This window comes from Neovison vison, chromosome X (assembly GCF_020171115.1).
Source record: "Neovison vison isolate M4711 chromosome X, ASM_NN_V1, whole genome shotgun sequence".
Taxonomy (NCBI): Eukaryota; Metazoa; Chordata; class Mammalia; order Carnivora; family Mustelidae; genus Neogale; species Neogale vison.
Window position 1 is genome coordinate 52,327,751 of NC_058105.1, and position 25,095 is coordinate 52,352,845.

At 36.8% G+C, this 25,095-nt stretch overlaps 2 protein-coding genes across 5 annotated transcripts in view; both read right to left on the minus strand.

Annotated features, from left to right (window-relative positions):
• The window catches only part of DIAPH2 (diaphanous related formin 2), a 980,408-nt gene that overhangs the window by 421,356 nt on the left and 533,957 nt on the right, over nucleotides 1–25,095 (minus strand). The gene's annotated exons all lie outside the window — the stretch shown is intronic.
• LOC122897337 (U1 small nuclear ribonucleoprotein A-like) lies at nucleotides 12,473–13,593 on the minus strand. Its single transcript, XM_044235547.1, has one exon. It carries the CDS (start codon nucleotides 13,531–13,533, stop codon nucleotides 12,685–12,687), a length of 849 nt encoding a protein of 282 aa, XP_044091482.1. The 5' UTR covers nucleotides 13,534–13,593; the 3' UTR covers nucleotides 12,473–12,684.

Sequence of the window (25,095 nt, forward strand, 5' to 3'; positions counted from 1 at the left end):
CATTGCAATATAACTAAACCACACACATCCCCCACACATCTGTGTGTGCCAATGTGTACAATTATAAGCTACCATGCTTTGCTATCCTATGTAACTGTTACCATGTGTTTCAGCTGACCATTTCTTAAGACATGGGTGTTATATTCTTTCATATGTTGTATTACATAGTTTTTAATTACATGTAATCAAATCTTGCCAGCATTGCTTTATTTTAATTTAAAAAACAATGACATTATATCAAATAATTTTTTACTTACACATTTATTCATTTATTGTTTTTATTTGCCTATAAGTTGGCTATCTAGCTACTGATATAAGCTCTTCTGCTTATGTTTTTTTTTAAGTTTTTATATATTTATTTGGGAGAGAGAGAGTGAGTGAAAGAGAGAGAGAACACAAGCTGGGCAGGGAGAAAAAGGGAGAGGGAGAAGCAGACTCCCTGATGAGCAGGGAGCCCAACACAGGGCTCAATCCTAGGACCGAAGGCAGATGCTTAACTGACTGAACCACCCAGGCCCCTCAGCTTTTCTGCTTATAAACATATAATCACATTTATCACTGTCCCATTAGTGCCTAGACTTTTTTTTTTCTTCTAATAGAATGTATTAGCTTCCCTTCTATTTCATTAATATGCCGAACATAATATGACAACAACAATTTGCAAAATGGTAGGCTGGTATGGGTCATCTAAGGTATAAACTATTTTCTATTTATCAGCAATCTATCTGTTTTTAATCATTTCCCATTTTACCAATGACAATAGTCAATGGCAATTTCCAAAACACACCTCAAGGGACTATGCTGCACTTAAGTTAACTTTAGAAGTAAAACAGACGTTTATTCTGATACCCATAATTTCTGAAATAGCTATAAAGAATGTCTGGATGTTACATATGATTTAACTATTTCCCACAGCATAACATTTGCCTTTTAATTGTTTTTATACCTTTTTATAAATTACAGACTTGATATATAACTAGTAAACTTTGCTGTTTTCCCCTAAACTTTCATGTGTAGCCAAGCCATACCCTAAGATCAGACAATAGTCATCTACAGTTTTTTTCTCTTTCTTTTATTGATTTAATTTCCTTTTGTTTTCCTAATTTAGATGGATTAATTTATTTTAGCATATAGTGTGAGGTTGGAACCTAAACACTCCCATTCAAATATTTTAACTAATTATCACAGAACTATTGATACTAAGTAATCCATTCTTGAGGAAGGTAGTTTGAGTTTCGGAAATGTTTTTGATGGATCTAAAATAAGAATGGACTTTTAAAATCCGAATATGGATGCTTTATCTTGCTAACATAATTAATATACTCCTGTATAGTGTTAAGTTATAAAATGGCTCATTTGATCACATTTAATTGAACTTATAATTTTATATTTAATTCAGCTTAAACTCCGTAACAATACTATTTATTCTCTTCCCTCCCCTCTCATCATGGGGTTTGAAATCAAGTGATTCCAGAAGCTGGAACCATTAAAATGAATTTGATGATATGAAAACATTTCAAGGATGTTAAGATTGGAATGGGATGTCTGACTAAGAATGGTGTCCCTGTCAGGGAGAGAAGGGGGAAGACATATTTAAGAATAATATGCAGGGGCACCTGGGTGGCTCAGTGGGTTAAGCCTCTGCTTTCGGCTCAGGTCATGATCCCAGGGTCCTGGGATCGAGCCCCGCATTGGGCTCTCTGCTCAGCAGGGAGCCTGCTTCCTCCTCTCTCTCTGCCTACTTGTGATCTCTCTCTCTGTCAAATAAATAAACAAAATCTTTAAAAAAAAGAATAATATGCAAAACAAACTGAGAGTTTCAGACAGGAGGGGGTTGAGGGGATGAAGTAGCCTGGTGATGGATATTAGGGAGGGTACATGTTGTGGTGAGCACCGGGTGTCATATGCAACTAATGAATCACACTACATCAACAATGATGATGTACTGTATGGTGGCTAACGGGACATAATGAAAGAAAAAAAGGAAAGATCTTAAAAAAAAAAAAGAATAATATGCAAAGAGAAGCACTAGCATGGAACTGATATACAGAACAAATGCAAAACTTAAGAGTCATATGACCTGAGGTTCTAGACCTGACTCTGTCACTAACTAACTAACTGTGTAGTTTGGGGAATATTACTCAGATATCTGAGCTTCAGTTATTCCATCCATTAAATGGGAATAAAAGCACCTATGTCCTCACAGCATTACTGAGAAACACAAAGTCTGACAATGTATGTGAAGGATGCACTGAACCCCCCTCCACAAAAAAAAAACCCAGACATGTTTTTGTTACAATAAAGTATTATTATATGAAGTATTACACCAAGATAAATTGTTATGATCATAACAGCTTATTTACAGACCATGAGTTAGAACTCATCATACATGGGATTTAAATTTTCCACCTGGCTTGATTCCTAATTTTAGCAGAGAAAACACACTGACTATGTATTTTCTTGGGTCAGATATTAATTTGTGAGGATGTGAAACCTCTGCTTGATAAACAGAAAAATAAAATAAATGAATGTAACATATAAGTAAATGCATCATACCAGTACCCATTCTATTAAACTTATCAGAATAAACTTCACCAGAAAATGAAATCTCTAGCAGCAGAAAGCAGCCAAGCAGAATGCAATCAATGCTTTTTTTAAATACCAGTGGGGAGACAACTTAGTCCTACTACAAGTACAATGAAAGGCCTTAAATTTTTGACAATACAAATGTACCTTTAATTCACTTTAATAAAATAAGAAACAAGTTACTAATTTGAAAATGCTTGACAAACCACCCCACAACAAAGGTAACCGAGTACAGCACTAGCATATCAAAACATGGAAAGTATAAATATGGTAAAAAATTAAAAAAAGAAAAAAAAAGTGACAATGTAAAGGTGAATTGAAACAGACTGTGTTTATAGATGTGCTATAATTTAGGAAATCGATCACTTTATTCAGAGCCCTGGTCTAGAATTATGTATGACTCAGTTCTAGTTTTAATTTCATGATTTTCTGGTAGCGAATCTTAGATAACTCTCTTCACTTGTCTAGGACTTGCTTTTCCCAACGGTGAAATAAGGAGATTAAGTTAGATCAGCTGTTCCCAAGTGTTAGGATTCCAAAAGGATGCCAAAATAATAATAACAACAACAATAATATAAAAATAAGGGGTAACTTTTTATATTGCCAAACTGGGCCACTGTTTTTAAAGGAAAATTATGATTTACCACCATTGCTCTAACAAAAGTAGGATATTTTACTATGAAAAATGATGGAAAGGAAATAATCTCAGAATAAAAGACCATTTCTTTATACTAAATACGATTAGCTTAAATTTCTGAGTGGGCATGAATGTGTGTGTGTGTGTGTGTGTGTGTTTGTGCTTCCTAATTATCATTTAACTACAGACTGGTGAAAATGCTACAGATTGACCCTGGTCCAGGAACCAGTGTTTTAGAACCAAAGGAGCCTAAGGGTAGCACTTCTAATACTTCAATTCCACAGCATAATTTTGTTCTTACACACTTTCTAGTTTACAAAATTGGTATATATATTTACAAAAAAACACATATTGTTTGGTGTTAGACATGGGGATGGAAAGGACTTCCACTTAAACATGTATTATTATTATTATTATTATTTTCCATTGTGCCAAGATAGAATCTGGGATACATTATTTTTTTTTGTGGCCATTCCTATATTTTATATTTTCATTCCTTCCTTTTAAGATATTTAGAGTAATCTCATATTCACTTTTTTAGCACCAATTTTAGGGGAACAAATCTCATTCTAGTATCCAGTAATTTCCTTCCCTCCTCCTTAAATACCCAAGATTTAACGATAAATTCACAATACTGTGAAAATGGAAAGTTGAGAAGCCACATGTATAAAAAGTGTCCTGTTTGTGTTACATTTCAGATCATATAAACATAGAACAGTAATGAACAAATAGGTTTCTAAAGGGCTATTCTCCATACTTAGCAAGGTGAATGAAGTACTATGCTATTACAAATAGGAAGAGGTACACTTTGAGCAGAACATACATCCTTTATTTAAATTTTTATTTTATTGTGGTAAGAACACTTAACATAAGTTTTAAGTAGAGTTCTACTCTCTACACAAAATGTTTAACTATATAATACCTTATTTTTGACTATAGATGCAGTCTTACAGCAAATCTCTAAAACTTATTCATCTTGCTTAACTAAAACTTTATGCCCATTTATCAATAACTCATTTCCCCCAACCCAGCAATAACCATTCCACATTTGATTATATAAATTTGAATATTTTAGAAACCTCAAATAAATGGAACCATGTTATCTTTCTGTGACTGTTCAATCTGCTGTGCCACTCTGGGGCATTTACCTAAAAATTATTGAAATCAGGGATTGGGAAGAGGAAAGATGGCGGTGGAGGGGGATTTGTAATAATCTCATCATATAAAACAATTAGATAATCACCAAATCATCCTAAATACTCCAGAAATTGACCTGAAGACTAACAGAAGAAACTCCACAGCTAAAGGGAAAGGAGAGACCACACTGGAAGAAGGTAAAAAGGACAGAGACATAGTTTACGGGAGAAATGGATCCTGGCTGCTGTGGAGAGAAGGGAGCTATGATTACCAAGAAGGGTGAGAGAGAGAGAGGAGTACAAATGGGAACACACAAGAACTTTTCACCAAAACCATGGGCTGGAAAATGAGAGGGACAGAACTTCCTGAGTTCTTGCAAGCAGCAGGCCTTAAACCCTAGATTGACAGGTCAGCTACCATGGCTGGGATAGAGCCTGGAGGGCAAGGTAGGCAAAAAACCCAGGGCAGACAGTGTGGAAAACAGCAATCTGAAGAATACCTGGGGCAGAGTAGGAAGACTATCAGCTCTTTTTGGAATGTATCCCTGAGAGGTAACCTTCATGGAGATACCTCTCTAGGAACAAAGGAGCTGGCTGATGCTATTTCCCTCTCTGAAACTTCAGCACAAGCACAGGGCCACCTGCAGGAAGAAGCACGGTGTCCACAACTAGCTGCTTCACATTATAACACCAAGCCCCATACCCCAGAGCTCTGCTGCAAATGCCCTTCTTACTAAAGCTTGCCTCAGTCCCATTGTGGTAGGCCACTCCCCAAGTAGGCCTGCACAAACACCTTCTTATACCACGTTCTTATACCACGTTTCCTAACAACAGTGTTCTGTAAGGCCTCAGTTCTCATGGAAGTGATGTCAGGTCTCATTTCACAAGCAGAGCAGAGCACACATAGTTAAAACTCACCATATTCAGGCTAGGGACCAAACACTGCCAATATCTGGCAAGGAGAGCCTCTGCAAATGACTGGCCTAAAGGACAGAGAAACCAAGACACAACAGCAGAGAACATGTAGCATACACCAGAGACATACCCCAAAGTGCCAGGCCCTGGGCGCAACACGACCTCTTCTTCATAAAGGATATATAACTGGCTTTTCTAAATAGAGAACAAGGCAGAAATTTAGATAAAATGCCAAGACACAGGAATTTATCCGAAAAGAAAGAACAACATAAGGCCATGGCCAGAGATCTAAGGGAAACAGATAAAAGTAATATGCCTGATGGAGAATTTAAGACAGTGATCTTAAGGATACTCACTGAGCTTGAGAAAAGAAGAGAACACATCAGTGAGATCCTTACCACAGAGATAAAAGACTTAAAAAAAGAATCAGTCAGAGATGAAGAATACAATAAATAAAACTGGAAACAGGCCTGAAACAATGAATAGCAGGCAGGAAGAAGTAGAGGAATGAATCAGCTAAGTAGAAGACAAAATAATGGAAAATAATGAAGCTGAACAAAAGAGAAGAATTATGATACATGATGACAGACTTGGGGAACTCAGTGACTCCACCAAATGTAAAAACATTCGTATTATAGGAGTCCCAGAAAAAGGAGAGAGAAAAGGGGGAAAAATTTATTTGAAAAATAAGAGCTGAAAGCTTTCCTAATTTGGGGGAGGAAAGAGATATCCAGACCCAGAAGACACAGAGAACTCCCAACAAAATAAACAAAACCAGGCCAACACCAAGACATACTATAGTGAATTTTGCAAAATATAGTGATAAAGAGAAAAAAAAAAAATCTTGAAGCCAGCAAGGCAAGAGAAGTCCATAACTTACAAGGGGAGACCCATAAGGTTAGCTGGACATTTCTCAACAAAAACCAAGCAATCCCAAAAGGAGATACATGATATACTCAAAGTGCTGAATGGGAAAAATCTGCAGCCAACAATACTCTACCAGCAAGGGTATCATTTAGATTAGAAGGAGAGGTAAGGAGTTTCCCAAACAAACAAAAACTAAAGGAGTTTATGACCACCTAAACCAGGCCTACAATAAAAATCAAACAGGACTTTTTGAGTGAGTGTAAAAGAGAGAACAATGGTAATAAAGACAAGAAAGGATCAGAGAAGTGGCCTGAAATGATGATAAAACAAGTAATAAAATGACAATAAATATATATCTATCAATAATTACTCTGAGTGCAAATGGAGTAAATGCTCCAATCAAAATACATAGGGTGTCAGAATAGATAAAAAAAAAAAAAAAGCAAGACTCTGAAGCCTTCCCGTTGAGATCAGGAACACGACAAGGATGCCCACTCTCCCCACTCTTGTTCAACATAGTATTAGAAGTCCTAGTAACAGCAATCAGACAACAAAGAGAAATAAAAGGTATCCAAATTGGCAATGAAGAAGTCAAACTCTATCTCTTCGCAGACGACATGATTCTTTATATGGAAAACCCAAAAGACTCCACCCCCAAACTACTAGAACTCATACAGCAATTCAGCAACGTGGCAGGATACAAAGTCAATGTACAGAAATCAGTGGCTTTCTTTTTTTTTTTTTTTCTTGTTTTTATAATCATTCTCTTTTATTTTTTTTATTTTTTTTCCAATTTATTTATTTTCAGAAAAACAGTATTCATTATTTTTTCACCACACCCAGTGCTCCATGCAAGCTGTGCCCTCTATAATACCCACCACCTGGTACCCCAACCTCCCACCCCCCCCGCCACTTCAAACTCCTCAGATTGTTTTTCAGAGTCCATAGTCTCTCATGGTTCATCTCCCCTTCCAATTTACCCAAAAGCACATACCCTCCCCAATGTCCATAACCCTACCTCCCTTCTCCCAACCCCCCTCCCCCCAGCAACCCACAGTTTGTTTCGTGAGATTAAGAGTCACTTATGGTTTGTCTCCCTCCCTATCCCATCTTGATTCATGGATTCTTCTCCTACCCACTTAAGCCCCCATGTTGCATTACCACTCCCTCATATCAAGGAGATCATATGATAGTTGTCTTTCTCCGCTTGACTTATTTCGCTATACACTAACAATGAAAATACAAAAGGGAAATTAGAGAATCGATTCCATTTACTATAGCACCAAGAACCATAAGATACCTGGGAATAAACCTAACCAAAGAGGTAAAGGATCTGTACTCGAGGAACTACAGAACACTCATGAAAGAAATTGAAGAAGACACAAATAGATGGAAAACCATTCCATGCTCTTGGATCGGAAGAATAAACATTGTTAAAAATGTCTATACTGCCTAGAGCAATCTATACTTTTAATGCCTTTCCAATCAAAATTCCACCGGTATTTTTCAAAGAGCTGGAGCAAATAATCCTAAAATTTGTATGGAATCAGAAGAGACCCCGAATTGCTAAGGAAATGTTGAAAAACAAAAATAAAACGGGGGGCATCATGCTACCGGATTTCAAGCTTTACTACAAAGCTGTGATCACCACGACAGCATGGTACTGGCATAGAAACAGACACATAGACCAGTGGAACAGAGTAGAGAGCTCAGATATGGACCCTCAACTTTATGGGCAAATAATCTTCAACAAAGCAGGAAAAAAATATACAGTGGAAAAATGACAGTCTCTTCAATAAATGGTGCTGGGAAAACTGGACAGCTATATGTAGAAGAATGAAACTCGACCATTCTCTTACACCGTACACAAAGATAAACTCAAAATGGATAAAAGATCTCAACGTGAGACAGGAATCCATCAGAATCCTGGAGGAGAACATAGGCAGTAATCTCTTCGATATCAGCCACAGCAACTTCTTTCAAGATATGTCTCCAAAGGCAAAGGAAACAAAAGCAAAAATAAACTTTTGGGACTTCATCAAAATCCAAAGCTTCTACATAGCAAAGGAAACAGTCAAAAAAACAAAGAGGCAACCCATGGAATGGGAGAAGATATTTTCAAATGACAGTACAGACAAAAGGTTGATATCCAGGATCTATAATGAACTCCTCAAATTCAACACACACAACACAGACAATCATATCAAAAAATGGGCATTAGATATGAACAGACACTTCTCTAATAAAGACATACAAATGGCTATCAGACACATGAAAAAAATGTTCATCATCACTAGCCATCAGGGAGATTCAAATTAAAACCACATTGAGATATCACCTTACACCAGTTAGAATGGCCAAAATTAGTAAGACAGGAAACAACATGTGTTGGAGGGGATGTGGAGAAAGGGGAACCCTCTTCCACTGTTGGTGGGAATGCAAGTTGGTGCAGCCTCTTTGGAGAACAGTGTGGAGATTCCTCAAGAAATTAAAAATAGAACTTCCCTATGACCCTGCCATTGCACTACTGGGTATTTACCCCAAAGATACAGATGTAGTGAAAAGAAGGGCCATCTGCACCCCAATGTTTATAGTAGCAATGTCCACGGTCGCCAAACTGTGGAAAGGACCAAGATGCCCTTCATCGGACGAATGGATAAGGAAGATATGGTCCATATACTCTATTGAGTATTATGCCTCCATCAGAAAGGATGAATACCCAGCTTTTGTAGCAACATGGACGGGACTGGAAGAGATCATGCTGAGTGAAATAAGTCAAGCAGAGAGAGTCAATTATCATATGGTTTCACTTATTTGTGGAGCATAACAAATAGCATGGAGGACATGGGGAGTTAGAGAGGAGAAGGGATTTGAGATAAATTGGAAGGGGAGGTGAATCATGAGAGACTATGGACTCTGAAAAACAACCTGAGGGTTTTGAAGTGGTGGGGGTTGGGAGGTTGGGGTTCCAGGTGGTGGGTATTATAGAGGGCCCAGATTGCACGGAGCACTGGGTGTGGTGCAAAAATAAATAATACTGTTATGCTGAAAATAAATAAAAAAGAAATTTAAAAAAAAGCAAGACTCATCTTTATGCTGCCTTTAAGAAACTCATTGCAACTTAGAGACACCTGCAGGTTGAAAGTGCTCTAGGGAATGAAGAAACATTTATGACACGATGGATGTCAAAAGAATGCTGGAGTAGCAATATTTACATTGTACAAACAGACCTTGAAACAAAAACTGTAACAAGTAAAAGAAAGGACATTATGTGATAATAAAGGGGTCAATCCAACAAGAAGGTCTAACAATTGTAAATATTTATGCCCCCAACTTGGGAGTACCCAAATATATAAAATAATTACATACATAAAAAAACTCACTGATAACAATACAGTAATAGTTGGGGACTTTAACTCTCCACTTACATCAATGGACAGATCATCCAAGCAGAAAGTCAACAAGGAAATAATGGCTTTGAATGACACAATGGACCAGATGGACTTAACAGATACATTCAGAGCATTCCACCCTAAAATGGCAGAATACCCATGCTTTTCAAATGTACATGGGGCATTCTGCACAAGAGATCATGTATTAGATAATGAATCCGGCCTCATCAAATACAAAATGACTGAAATCATACCATGTTCCTTTTTTGACAACAATGCTATGGAACTAGAAGTCAACCAGAAGAAAAAATTTGGGAAGACCACAAATAACCTAAACTAGAGGTTAAACAACATGCTAATAAATAATGAATGGGTCAACTAGGAAATCAAAGAAGAAATTAAAAAACAAATAGAGGAACGCAACTGAAACTGACAACAATGAATGGGCCAAAACTTTTGGGACATAGGAAAAGTGGTTCTAGGAGGGAAGTTCCTAGAGATACAGGTCTACCTTAAGAAGCAACAACAATCTTGAATAAACAACATAACCTTACACTTAAAGGAGCTAGAAAAAGAACAACAAATGCAGCCTAAAGACATCAGAAGGAAAGAAATAATAAAGATTAGAGCACAAATAAATGATACTGAAACTAAAAAACAAAACAAAACAAAACAAAAAAAAGTACATCAATGAAACCAGGAGCTGGTTCTTGAAAAATTTTATAAAATTAATAAACTTCTAGCTGGACTTATCAAAACAAAAAGAGAAAGGACCAAAATAAATAAAATCACAAAGGAGAGAGGAGAAATAACAACCAACACCACAGATAAACAATTATAAGAGAATATAATGAAAAACCATATGCCAACCGAATGGACAACCTGGAACAAATGGATAAATTCTAAGAAACATATAGACTACAAACACTGAGGAAGAAATGGAAAACTTAGACTGATATCCAGCAAAGAAATTGAACTGGTAATAAAACATCTACCAACAAAGAGAAGTTCAGATCCAGAAGGTTCACAGGAGAATTCTGCCAAACATTTGGAAAGGAGAAATGACTTTGGGGAAATCGGGGGTGGGGTGGGGTGGGGGACGAATCATGACAGACTGTGGACTCAGAGAAACAAACTGAAGGTTTTGGAGGGGAGGGGAGTAGGGAGTTGGGAGGGCATGTATTACATGGAGCACTGGGTGTGGAACACAAACAATGAATCTTGGAACACTGAAAAAAAAACTAAAATAAAATTACAAAGCAACAACAAAAAAGAAGACTTCATACTTAATTCTTCTCAAACTATTTCAAAAAATAGAAAAGGAAGGAAATCCTCCAAACTTATTGTATGAGGCCAGCATTACACTGATACCAAAACCAGAAAAAGACTCCCCCAAAAAAGAGAACTATAGGCCAATATCCATGATGAACATAGATCCAGAAATTCTCAATAAAATACTAGCAAACAGAATCACACACTTAATTTAAAAGAGCATTCACTATATTCAAATGGGATTTGTCCTGGTTTTCAAAGGTGGATCAGTATTTGAAAATCAGTCAACATGATATACCACATTAATAAAAGGAAGGATAAGAATCATGTGATCATTTCAATAGATGAAGAAAAAACATATAACAAAGTACAACATCCGTTTATGATAAAAACCCTCAAAAAAGTAGGTTTAGAGGGAACATATCTCAACATCATAAAGGCCATATATGACAAATCTACAGCGAATATCATCCTCAATGAGGATAAAGTGAGAGCTTTTCCTCAATGGTTAGGAAAAACAGAGATGTCCGCTCTCACCACAGTTATTTATCATAGTACTAGAAGTCTTAGTCTCAGCAATCAGACAACAAAAAGAAATAAAAGGTATCCAAGCAGCAAGGAAGAAATCAAACTTTTCACTATTTGCAGATGACATGATATTCTATATAGAAAAATTTAAAGACTCTACCCCAAAACTGCTCGAACTGAATTAAGTAAAGTCACAGCATACAAAATCATTGTACAGAAATGTTGCTTTTCTAAACACCAATAATTAAACAGCAGAAAAATAATCTCATGTACAAGTGCAACAAAACCAGTCAGATACCCAAGAATAAACCTAAGCAAAGAAGTGAAAGATCTGTACTCTGAAACTTACACAACACTGATGAAAGAAACTGAAGACAACAAAAAGAAATGGAAAAACATTCCAAGCTCATGGACTGGAGTAACAAATATTGTTAAAGTGTCTACAGCACCCAAAGGAATCTACACATTTGATGCAATCCCTATCTAAAAATGAACAGCATTTTTCACAGAACTAAAACAAACAATCCTAAAATTTATGTAGAACCACAAAAAAACCGTGACTAGCCAAAGCAACCTGGAAAAAGAAAAGCAAAGCTGGAGGCATTACAGTTCTGGGCTTCAAGTTATATTACAAAGCAATAATCTTCAAGACAGTATGGTACTGGCACAAAAACAGACACACAGATAAATGGAACAGAATAGAGAACCCAGAAATGAACCCACAATTATATGGTCAATTAATCTTTGACAAAGCAGAAAGAATATCTCATAGGAAAAAGATAGTCTCTTCAACAAATATGTTGGGAAAACTGGACTTTAACATGGAAAAGAATGACTTGGACCGCATTCGTACATCATATACAAAAAAGGTTGGATACTAGAGAATGTAAATGATGGTAGCAGTTTCAAAGTAGGAAACATGAAAATGCAAAAGTTACAATCATTTTACACCACTCTACACAGAGAATGCTTTCTATGTTGCATGATGTGGCATAAATGTGCTTTTCTTAGCATAAAACAATTTGAAATTATTTTTCAAAGTATGAACATATGAATGTAATTAAAATGCCCTATGGCACTGTAAATCCAAAGTAATTTAGAGAACTTTTGTTGCTTTTTTTTTTTTTTTTTTGTGATAAACCGAACCTCAAAAAAACCACTTTAATTCCGGCCTAACAGCGCCAGGTGCAATGTCTGGGGACAGACTCTGGGTACAATGCTGTGTGGCGACCACTCACTCACACACGGCTCTGAGAAGGCCCCCAAGGGGGACTTACATTCAGGGAGCTGAGCCAAGGGGGGGAGCGGTGGCCCCAGAACACGGGGCAGGGGCAGGCAGGGGGAAAAGGTGCTACTTCTTGGCAAAGGAGATCTTCATGGCATTGTTCTGGGTGATCTTGAAACCCTGCAGTGCGTCCCGAGCAGCCCCTGCCTGGACCTCATTGTCAAACTCCACAGAGGCAATGTCGTGCCGCCCGGGGACCAGTCGGACCTCCTTGAAGCCAGGGAACTGGTTGAAAAGCCTGGACAGCATGAGTTCGTTGGTCTCCTCGGGCAAGTTGGTGAGGAATAAGATGTGATTTGGTGGATTTTCTGAAAGAGGCTGGGCAGGCGGCATCTGGCCCGGCATAAGCTGCTTTGGGGTCAGGGACCCTGGTGGGATCTGGCCGGGAGCCAGGCCTGGGGGCGGGATCATGCCCGGAGGTGGCATGTAGGGAGGCTGGCCAGGCATGTGGTGCATGACGAGGGGTGCCTGGGTCATCGGGGGCATGCCCGGAACAGGCCCCTGGACAGCCCCCATCACAGGGGTGGCTGCCCCACCCTGCACGGCCTTCTTGGCTGCTGGGGTTTCCTGGCTCTTGGGCTTCTTCTTCTCCCGCTTGCGGTCCCGCTCCACAAAGGTACCCTTCATCTTAGCAATGATATCCGAGTCAGTCTTTGCATACTGAATGCGCATGGGCTTGTCGTAGAAGGGGAAACCCTGCATGGAACGCAGGGCGTTGGTGGCACTGCTGACCTCCCTGAAGATGACAAAGGCCTGGCCCCTCATCTTCAGGCTTCGGGAAACCAGGATATCCAGGATCTGGCCAAACTGGGAGAAGATGGCATAGAGGGACTTCTTCAGCTCATCCTTCTTGATCTTCTCGTTGAGATTGTTGATATAAATAGTGTGGTTGGGGCGGGTCTCGGGAACTGCCATGGAGAGGTGCCGAGGTAGAGCAACAGAGCCGCAGCTCCTGCAAGTGTCACGGCGTAGGTTTCTGAGCGTCAACTACCACTTTTGTTGCTTTTATTGGTAAGCTAACATCTGTCCAGTATTAAAGTTATGCAGAGCAAAGAACTCAATTAATTTCATTCCTGTGATAAATTATGTACTCATTATTGAGCAGTATGAAGTTAAAATCAATTAAAAGGTAGAGCAAACCTGTAGTAATTTTTCAACAAATAAATTTATCTAACTCTGTTTTTTCTTTCATCCACAAAACTACTAGTTAAATAGGAGGAAGCAAGAGTAAAGCATTTTCTTATATTCATGCCTCTTTACATTGGATGAAGTAGTCTATTGCTTCCACTTCCTGCTTATGTAAGTCCTTCTAATCTACTTTAACATCCTCCTGAAACTGTTCTGTGGAAGGTCACTAATAACTATGTCCTCACCGAACTTGAAGACCTGACATTAGTTCATACTTCCCAACTTCTTTGCGGAAGTTGCTGATATTGTTTTACTCCCTACTGTTTGTTAAAAACACTTTCTTCCCTTGGGTCCAGAAACAGACCATCAGTTTTGTTTATTCTCCCTCCTTCTTAACACTCTTTTGGCAAGTTCTAATCAACTCCTATCCTAAATATAGGCATTATTCTCCAAGATTTTATCTGCAAGCCCTTTCTCTTCTGCTAGAGACTCTTTTTTGAATTCACCTATTATCTTTTTTGGCAACAACCCTCAAATAAATCTCAAAGGTTGGAATTTTTAACTGTATGCTTAAACTCTCTCAGAGTATGCTAGTACCATTAATAAACCCCTCATTATTTTGCTCCTGCCTTCTTACTATAGTAGATATCATTCCTCATTTGTTTCCAAAAAAGAGTATCGACTTTGAACTATCTTGGCTCAAAGCCTATATTAATCATCTGATTCTTTTTCTCCCTTGTCTTATATTTTGTCAAATTCTCTTTCTAACTTTGGACTGTCTAGTTCATTAGCATTAACTAATTACAAACTAATTAAAGTATTCATCTCAACTCACATGGAAGGCAGTAATAGCTACTTAACTGGTCTTTAATCCTTACCCCTTCCTTTGATACACAGTCCATATTTCTACCAGATTAAGTGTGAGTTTATTTTTTTTAATATTTTATTTATTTGAGAGAGAGAAAAATAGAGAGAGTGAGAGAGAGACAGAGAGAGAGACAATGTGCAGGAGTCAGGGAAGGGGCAGAGAAGCAGATCTCTCCTGAACAGGGAGCCCGACGTGGGACCTGATCCCAGGACTCTAGGAGGATGACCTGAGCTGAAGGCAGATGTTAAATTGACTGAGCCACCTAGGTGTCCCTACGTGTGAGTTTATGATCGTACTTCCTGGTATTGCAGAGTAGTAATATCTACTATATAAATGTCAAGGTCATCATGTATAAAATCACTACTATTGAATCTGTACGGGAAAAAGTCACAAAAATGTAGGTGAGTGGCGTCTCACTAAGAGAAAGAAGCCATTCCTGGTAATAATCACATTAAGAAAAGGCATGTCTTTCATTCTAGAAACACAATTCAGAAAGTGGTCCTTTGTTAGATAGCCAAGGTATAAACAGCCAAGATGATATAACTTCCTTTATTTTATATTCAAGGGTCATAAAATCCAGGATGATTATCCTGTAAGATAAATATCAAATGATACTCAAAACATGGAAGCAGACCAAAATGGAAATAAGGAGTCAAGGCAAAGCCTCTCATTTTTTCATAGGTTTCCATTGTAGAATAGGTTAGGCCCTGTAGTCCACATTAGCTAGAGAGAGATTTACATTTCATACTTTGCTAGCTAGTCTGTTTAAATTTCTTATGCCTTCCCTGTTTCTTACTTAGCAAAAGTCTTGATAAAATTATCAGTATTTCTCAATTGTGTTACAACAAAACTGAAGGATCCCCAACCTTGCCTCATGTTTGGATATGCCAAACAAAAGGTTCTCATGAGCTTATAAAACATCATGCTAAAAATGAATTAGTACAGATTATATAAAATAATTCATGCCAAATTACTGGTAACTGTTTCTTAGAGCAAATCAACTAGAAAGTAGATACACAGAATATTTTTTAAAGGTTTTATTTACGTATTTGAAAGAGTGAGAGAGAGAGAAATCACAAGTGGGGATGAGGGACAGAGGCAGAGGGAGAAGAAAACTCCTCGCTAAGCAGGGAGCATGACATGGGGCTTGTTCCCAGGACTCTGATATCATGGCCTAAGCCAAAGACACCCCTAGAATAATTTTACTTCATGATGACTTTGAGCAAATTCTCCCCATACTATTGTGAGAAAGAAACAGAATATGGAAAGAATACAGTACAGTCAGATACTTTTAAATTTGCTGAAAATTAAATTCAAAGACCACTAATTATTAGATTGGTGACAACTTATTAGGAGTTTTCTGGTAGATAGTCACAGACATTTCTTCTTGTTTCTGTCTTTCTCAACATATTAATGACTCAGAAGTTATTTGAAGGTTTTCTTGTTAAATTTGCAAATGACACAACATCCAAAGGGATTATAATATGATAGATGACAGAATCAAGATTCAAAGTTTTTGTAACAGATAGCAATGTTAAACTGAAACCAAACAAAATTAAATTTAATGGGAATAAACACAATAGTGTTCATCTCCCTCTTAGGCAATTCCAGCAATATACTCAATCTGTACTTCAAATTAGAGAAGTTACTCAAATTATACAAAAATAATTTCTCCTTAAATAGGTTCCTTCCTCTGAATTTATTACTCTCTCACTTAAAAGCAAAATGGCATAACTCTCTCTCTCTCTCAAATAAATAAATCTTTTTAAAAGAGAGGGAATGCCTGGGTGGCTCAGTTGGTCAAGCATCTGACTATTACAGTGCAGGTCATGATCTTAGGGTCATGAGATTAGGCCCGGAGTCAGACTCCATGCTCAGCAAGGAGTCTACTTGAGACACTCTCTCTTCCTCTCCCTCAGCCCTTGCCCCCTGACACTCTTGCTCTCTCTTTATCAGTCTCTCTCTCCCTCTTAAATAAACAAATAAACAAATTAATATTTAAGGAAAAAAAGTCATTATTCAACCAGTTGGTCTTTTCTATTCTACAAAAATTAAGTACTGTTAAGTTATTTTTCCAGGTATCAGTTGCATCTATTCTGGTTTAGGTTCTTACTCTATTGCAATAAGCTAATAATTAGTTCCTCTTCTGGCTACTTTATTCATACATATCACCACAGTCTTCCCAAAACCACCTCTGATACTATTCCTCTGCTACTAAAACTTCATCAATGGCTCCCCTACTGCCTGTAAACAAAATCTAGACACCTTAAAATGGCATTCCAGACTGTTCTTGATATGGTTTCAAATTTTCCTTTTAGTGTAATATCTCTCAATAAAAATAACCTATGCTTTGCCAAGATGGACTACTCATGGCTTCTCAAAATTACTGTACTTCCTTCATCTTGTATCTTGATATAATTCTTTATTTCTACCTTAAATTCCAACTTTTCTTCCTCCTACAATGCTGAGTCCTTATAGGCTCTGTCAAGGTCTCAATCTACTGGAATCCCAATAAGGAACTCTACCACTTCTATGAAGCTTTCTTGGGCTGTAAGCTGGAAGTCTTCCCTACCTTCCCTGAAATACCTAGGTATTTTATGTACTGTATTTTATAGTCAATTTTGATTACTGAGGACACTGAGAGACGACAACAAAGAGTGGGAGGCAAAGCAAATTGTTAATGGATGATTTGTGTCCTTAAACCAGTGTTTATAAACTTGCAACTATCCTACAGAATATTACATAATAACAAACCATGGTCTTTTTATAAAAACAAATTTACAGCACAGTGCTGGTAGTCATCTGTTTACTACATAAAATTCTAAAAGTTACCTGCTTATTTACTTAGTCTTGTAAAAGACTGCTGCTGTCACATTAACTCCAGCAAGTATTGGGATGGGCTATGGCAGGGAAGGCCTTTGTTAAAAGCACATACTCAGATCTTGGGATCACCACATAATAACACCTCCCATTCAACCAATAAGCATTTAACACATGCTGTCATCAACATCAGTTGCTGAAAACAACTGCTGCTCTGCTGGGATAGATTGTCCAATTCAAACTCAGACACTGGAGAAGGATAAGAGAAGTAACTATTAAAGGATGGTATGTAAAAGAGGGTGATGGGGTGTCTCAGTTTGACAGGATCTGTGAATTTCAACATGATAAAGCTTCTGTTTTCATCACTGGGGGTATCATGGAGACATTAAAAAACTATATTATAATCTAGACGATACTGCCTATGTGGAAAAGCCATTAGTAGACATAAAAATGGAAGCTTTAAAAGGACCTAGAAAGGAAAAAGGGCTACACTCTTGACACAAACTGAGAATACTGAATCCTAACCAGTAGACCTCCAGGGAGCCACAATCTTGGCAGAAACTGAGACAAGCAAATATGCTGAATGACACAGTTAGGTGCTATAGACCAGATTAGATACCAATCTAGGCCATCTGAAAAATAAATTATTTATATAAACAAGTAAACTATTGAGATTTGTGGGGGTTTTTTATTGGTTTTATTTTTAGAGTTTATTTTGGTATTTCAAAAGTGACCCAGCTTAATATGTCTTGATACAGCAAATTATAGGCCATCTGAAAAATAAATTATTTATATAAACAAGTAAACTATTGAGATTTGTGGGGGTTTTTTATTGGTTTTATTTTTAGAGTTTATTTTGGTATTTCAAAAGTGACCCAGCTTAATATGTCTTGATACAGCAAATTATAAAATCATAGAACTTTTTTTAGAAGTATGTTTTTTCTAGAGAATTTTTTTCACAAAAATTAATCTCCTATACCGTATGAATGAATCTCAAAAAATTATGCTGACCAAAAGAAACTACATAAAACAGAGAACATATTGTATGATCTATGTGCATAAAATTTTAGAAAATGTGAACTAATCTATGACAGAAAATTGATTAGTGGTTGCCTGCATATAAGGAATATTTTGGGGGTGGTAGATATGTTCATTATCTTGACTATGGTGACGGTTTATGGGTATACACATATTTCAAGGTTTATTGAATTTTATATTTACTGTACATGCAGTTTATTGTACATTTGTTAAAAAAAAAAACTCTTGAGATTGGCCAGGTTATGTTCAGAGTAAAGATTATCTAATAATATTCCTCATAGAGACCTGATCATTTGCTAGCTATTCTATTTTGTTTGCCAGTCAGAGTGTGTACTGAACAATTATCTTGCATTATAGTTTTATTTTGCATGTGTACTTTTTACTTTTATATTTGTATCTTATTGTACTTTTTACTAGAAAAATAAACTAGGAATCATAACCTATATATAAGCAAACATATAGAAGAGTAGATTCAATTTAATGAGACGTTTATATGTGTCTCTTCAATTTTAGAAATGGGAAAGGTTTCTAAATATTCTGTGCACCTTTTCTTAAGCAAGAATTTGTAGTAATATTGAATTTGTTTATATTGTTTATTTTAGTGCTAGTAAAAACAATTATACTATAAATAGAAAATTACTAAAACACAGGTGAAAAAAAAGCCAACATAAGTTTAAAAAAATTACTACTACTACTGTTATAATGAACGATTTCAATAAAAGTTGGTATCTTCTTTTCCATTTTTGGGGGGCAGTGGGGGGACTATGTAGCTACCTGCCATACTAGATTGAGTCTCTGGAGGGCAGGGACCCAATCTTGCCCATCTTTGTGTCACCTACAGTATCTATCACAGAGTATTATGCACAGTAGACAATTTTCATTTAGTTGAATCATATTCTATACTAATGGTGTTTTTATTCTTACAAAGATTACACTACTTAATATCAATAACAAAAACAAAACAAAAAGGGGAAAAAGAAAAAAGGGAAAGAAAGAAAAGATGCTTCAAAATTTCAAGATTCAAAATCTTAAAAATCTTGCCAGGGGTGCTAGGTAGCTCAGCCAGTTAAGCATCTGCCTTTGGTTCAAGTTATGATCCTAGGTTCCTGGGATTGAGCCCCACATTCATGCTCAGCAGGGAGCCTGCTTCTCCCTCTTCATCTGCAGCATGCTCTCTCTCTCTCTCTCTCTCTCTCAAATAAATAAATAATTTTTAAAAAAGCCTATGTGAATATTTTAATGCTACTAATCCAGAGGAAATGCTAATTAGGAAATGTTCATTAAGAAACCATTTAAAAAAATTTTTTTTAAAGATTTTATTTATTTGAGAGAGAATGAGTGAGAGAGAGCATGAGAGAGGAGAAGGTCAGAGGGAGAAGCAGACTCCCCAAGGAGCTGGGAGCCCAATGCGGGCCTTGATCCTGAAGTGCAGGATCATGACCTGAGCCGAAGGCGGTTGCTCAACCAACGGAGCCACCCAGGTGCCCAAGAAACCATTTTTAATGTCAGTCTAAATATCATATAATAGTTTTATTAAAACATGATCAATTGGGTGCCTGGGTGGTGCAGTGGGTTGAGCCGCTGCCTTCAGCTCAGGTCATGATCTCGGGGTCCTGGGATCGAGTCCTGCATCGGGCTCTCTGCTCAGCAGGGAGCCTGCCTCCCCCTCTCTCTCTGCCTGCCTCTCTGCCTAGTTGTGATCTCTCTGTCAAATGAATGGATAAAATCTTTAAAAACAAACAAACAAAAAAAAACATGATCAATTATGTTAAAGATATGGAGGATTTAGTCAAAATAAGATAATGATGGAATCTGCATGTATTTTCAGAATAAACACTCTTTCTTGCCCACTTATATAATATTTTGCTAGAGTATACATGACAGTGATAGGTATTATAATATGCTACCTCACAATATGCCACTTTGACATAAGGACTATTTTGAGCTAAGGTGATTAAAAAGAAGAAAACACAAGAAAAACTCTCTACCTTTCTCCTCTCTACCAGGAAGACAAGACTATTAACCATGCAGGAGATGGCAAGGAAGGAATCTACATAACAAAACCTACTAACTATGCCTCATCTTCCATTAGTTTTCCCCACATATTTAGTTTTCACAATTTGCAGTCCCTAGAACTTGAAGTCCTTCTCCTTTGTCATATCACTTCTCCACATAATGTACTACTCTTTTATTAAGGTGTTATGTAAACCCAAATTCTAATCACCCCTTTGAGATACTCATCACTGAGTATTCTCTTGTATTAAAAAAACGTGTTTTTCTCTTCTGAACCTGTCTTATGCTGGTCTAATGTACAGGGCCACAGCTAAAGAATGTAGGAGGACAAACCAAAAAAAAAAGTTCTTCCTCCTCTACAACAGATACTTTTAATAAAAAATTTGGTAGGGAGACTCTGAAATGCCAAATGTTATTAACTAAAAAGATGTCTTATGCTAGACAAATAAATCTACTACAACAGTATTTAAAGAAAATATTAACAATTACTAGAAAAAGCATATACTCCTCTTTATTTTTTAAACATAAGGTTTGCCCATTAAATATAACTTACTGATAAAAACACTTAGATATAATACTTAAAATTTGTGAAGCAACTATTTGACACAAGTAAAGTCAGCCAAAATTGGTACTTCAGGATTAATTACTGCTAGTAGTAAAAGCATTCGTATCATATAGATAGAACATATGGCCAAATTATGTTCTCTTGCACTTCTTGTATACGTTTTACGTTGTTCTTCATTCTTTTTATTATCCCATCTAAAGAAAGAGAATAAATCATTACACTGCAATTCAACTTCCACCAAAGTTAGTGCTATTTTTGTTATAATGTTACTAACATTTTGTACCCTTTTCCCTCTTAATACAAAGCTATCTGAGGCATGAACTCCGCTGGTTACTTTAAGAGACCCATTTAAACTGGCATAAGTCTATGCAAGGTTTATTTTTTAGTTCCATGGGGAGTAGGTAATTTTTATGGTAGAAGGACTTATTTGCTGCTGTTGTTTTAATAGAAAAACTTGGTTCTAAAGATTCACCATCTTGAGAAATTTTTACATGTGCCTTGCTGTTTCATTGACCTGTCACTGATGTGCAGCATTCATATTATAAGATTTAATCATGAGCTACAAAATAATCATAAAAAGAGAAGATGAATGCAGTTAGAGGGAAATACCCATAATAGGGTGATTAAGAGGTAAATATGGCAGAATGGAAAAGCCAAGATAAGTTGAGCAGCACAAACAGGCAGTTTATCTGTATGTCCATTGGCAGATAAGGTGGGTGGAAAGGAGGGGTAAAGGGGAAGAGGGACTTAAAGGAAAGAAAGAGAGGCATCAACACAAAACATAGAAGTGAGGTTGACCTCATTTACGATCATTGTGATGACAATCCAAATCAGAGATGAAACATTTACATAATCTAAACAAGCATATAGCATGACCCCCCAAAACCCTTGGCGAAGACCACTTCATCTACAAAAGACCAGGAGAAAGGAAACAATGCATATTTATTGAGGGCCTTCTCTTGGCCAGGCACTCAATTCTACTGCTACCTAGCCCTGGCGTACCTTTCCAGCCGTATCTTATGACCCTTTTCTCTGTCTATATTATTTTCTAGCCAAATTTGCATTTCAGATCCTAGAACATGTTAAACTCTTGTGCCCAGTGTCCTTGTTATTTTCCCTACCTGGCAATCATAAATGTCATATTTTCAGACTACATTCATTAACTCATCCAACCTAACCGGAACACTTATGATTTCCTTCCATTGTGAGTAAAAGATAGGCAGGGCTAGGTAGGGATAGATAGATAGAGGGCTATGTGGTCAGGCTCACAGAAATCCAAAAAAAAAAAAAAAAAATGTGGAGATGTGCAGAGCCAGAGATAGGGGGAAACAATGGAACACATTGGGTGGAGGACCACCCTGTTCTAGGCTATGGAAGTGGGTGTCTTTATGATAATCCCTGTGACCAACAAAGAGGAACCAGCCCATAAAAAGGGAAGTAAGCCACTGAAGGTGTTCTCAATAGAGATGTTAAAAGGATTTAAGTTCCCTGGTTAGCTTTCTATAAAAGACCAACCCTAAAGGCCATCCTTGGCAACCTCGTCAGGACCCCTCAGACTCTTGAGAGGTTTTTCTGTATCTTCACTTAATAAACTTCTATCACTTTACTCACTCTCCGTTGTCCACAAGCTTAATTTTTCAACTCTGTGAGACAAGAACCTAGCTCTCCCGCTTCAACAGCACTTATTACAATTCATAAGTATATTTTTATGTATCTGTTAGTTTGTCCATTGTATCTCCCACTAGACCATAAGCTTCATGAGGGCAGAGGCTTTATCTGTCTAGTTCACTAGCATATCCCAAAGCAGACTGAAAAAAATGAATAAATTCTTCTAGAATAATTTCTTTAATGTTTATGACAATATTGTGAGGTAGGCATTACCTATATCTTAAAGAAGAAAAAGAAGTGAGACTTACATAAGTGATGTGCTTTGTCAAAAACCACCTAAAGAACTAGAAAGCACAGAGTGGAGATTCAAACTCAGTTCTTTCTGATCACAGAACTCTTTATATTAAATAATATCCTATTCCTATGGCAAAAGCCTCCCACCTCCAAAAAAAGGGGGGGGAGAGAAATGTGATTTATAACAAAACTTCCCCGTTGCCTACTCCTCAAGTTAATAAGAATTCAAAGGAAACTCTATGTAATCAATATGTAATGAATTCTGTATTTTTATATTGTTTTCAATCAACAATTATGAATTGTTAACATTTGGAGATCCAGTAACTAGGGTACCATGAAAATGCTAAAAGTAGAGAAGACCAAAGTCTTGAATAAATTCTAGCTGCTGAAAGATTTCATCAGATTTTAATTCTAAAGTAAGATTAAACAATTAAACATTTCAAAATCTACAACTGTAAGTGATAAATTAAACATCAGTACACCCATGCAGGAGAATACTATGCAGCCAGGGAAATTATGCCTTAGAAAAATATTTAATGAAAGTTTGTACTCTCCAACATAGCAAACAAAATCAGATTGCAATTCAATTTATAACACCAGTTTTGTAATATGTGTACCTATATATATGCAAAATATAAATATTTGAAAGCTATACACCAAAATGTAACCAGTGGTTTTCCTTGGTTTGAAGGATTAAGGATAATTAAGATTATTCTTTATTATCTGTATATCCTTAATTGCTCTGTAGCTCTTCTGTCATATTTCAGTTTTCATTAACTAGGAAACTTTTTATAGCCTGGAAACTGTGATTAATTCAAAAAGAAATACATTAAAAAAAAAGTTAGGTATCTGCATATGTATCCATGGGTATATGTAAAATCTCAAATTGTCAGTTTAGCCTTTTAATCCCCATGGCACTCACTGATCTTTGGACAGAACTCATCAGTTGTTTGGTAGTAGTGTTGATTAATTATGGAGTGCTTTTAGAAATCATTACTCAGCTGGTAACAGAAAGTGTTTCGGCTCATGGCTACAAGAAAATCTCAGTGTTTCTTGGCTACAAGGACTAAATCGATTAAAAATTTTTTTTCTTTAACTTTGTTAGTCAATTACATTGACAGAGCTAACATTTGTCAATTTCTATAATTAAGGAACCATAATATACAATTGCAATAAAATATTTCATATCATAAAAAGCAGTATATGCTACTTCGAATGTCTACTACATGTTTGACCACACTCATAACCATCACTATCGACACAAGTTGAAAATGCATATGCCAACCTTTAGCCCAGGGTGACTTTTAAAGTGGAGTTATGAACACCAACTGAAATAGCGGGGTTGTAATGGGAATGCTGCAAACCTTAACTATAGCAGCATGGACAACACTGACTATAATAAAATTCTTGTTCAGATATAACTCACATAAAAAGTAAAAGCCAAGGCCTATGAACAGCTCAGTACATTTGAGTCATTTTTAAACACATTCAAAACCCATATAATTCTGTATTCCTTTCAAAGCAATACCTGATAATCTTCAGACTTCTGTGTTTTGTTTCTAGTATATAGTAATATATCATAGGACTCCCTGTGTAAGATCTTCCCCCTTTATCTTCAGCTAGTAAGTGTGCCAATGAAACTTTCATGAAATAAATGTTATTTTTTGTCTGGCTTTGCTTTGCATTTTCAGTATCTCTGGGAATGGATTTATTCAGTGGATTCAGAGAGATAATAAAGAGCCCAGAAAATTCTGATTTGCAGAGCCTGTTAAAAATGACTCTGTATTAAAACTGTCAGTGTAAAACTAGAGGGTAATATTGTTCCACCACAGTTTAATTAGCACTTCAATTTTTTTATCCCTGAACTTGCAAAGGAGTGGTTTCACTTTTCTTTCATGAAAAAAAGGCAAAGGAAATCAAGTACATGAGTCAAAAAGCTCTACAAAGAGCAACAGGGACATACACTATTTTTAAATTAAGGTGCTACATTGCTTGGGCACTCACAGTTCTGTAAACATTGCACATTTGGATAGCTGGCAGTAAGCACTGTTTAAGAGAACAATGCTGACAAGCAACATAATTGCCATTCTTGTCTGCAGATAGACCCTCAAACCCAGTTGGCTCAACTTTAGAGTTAAAAAAT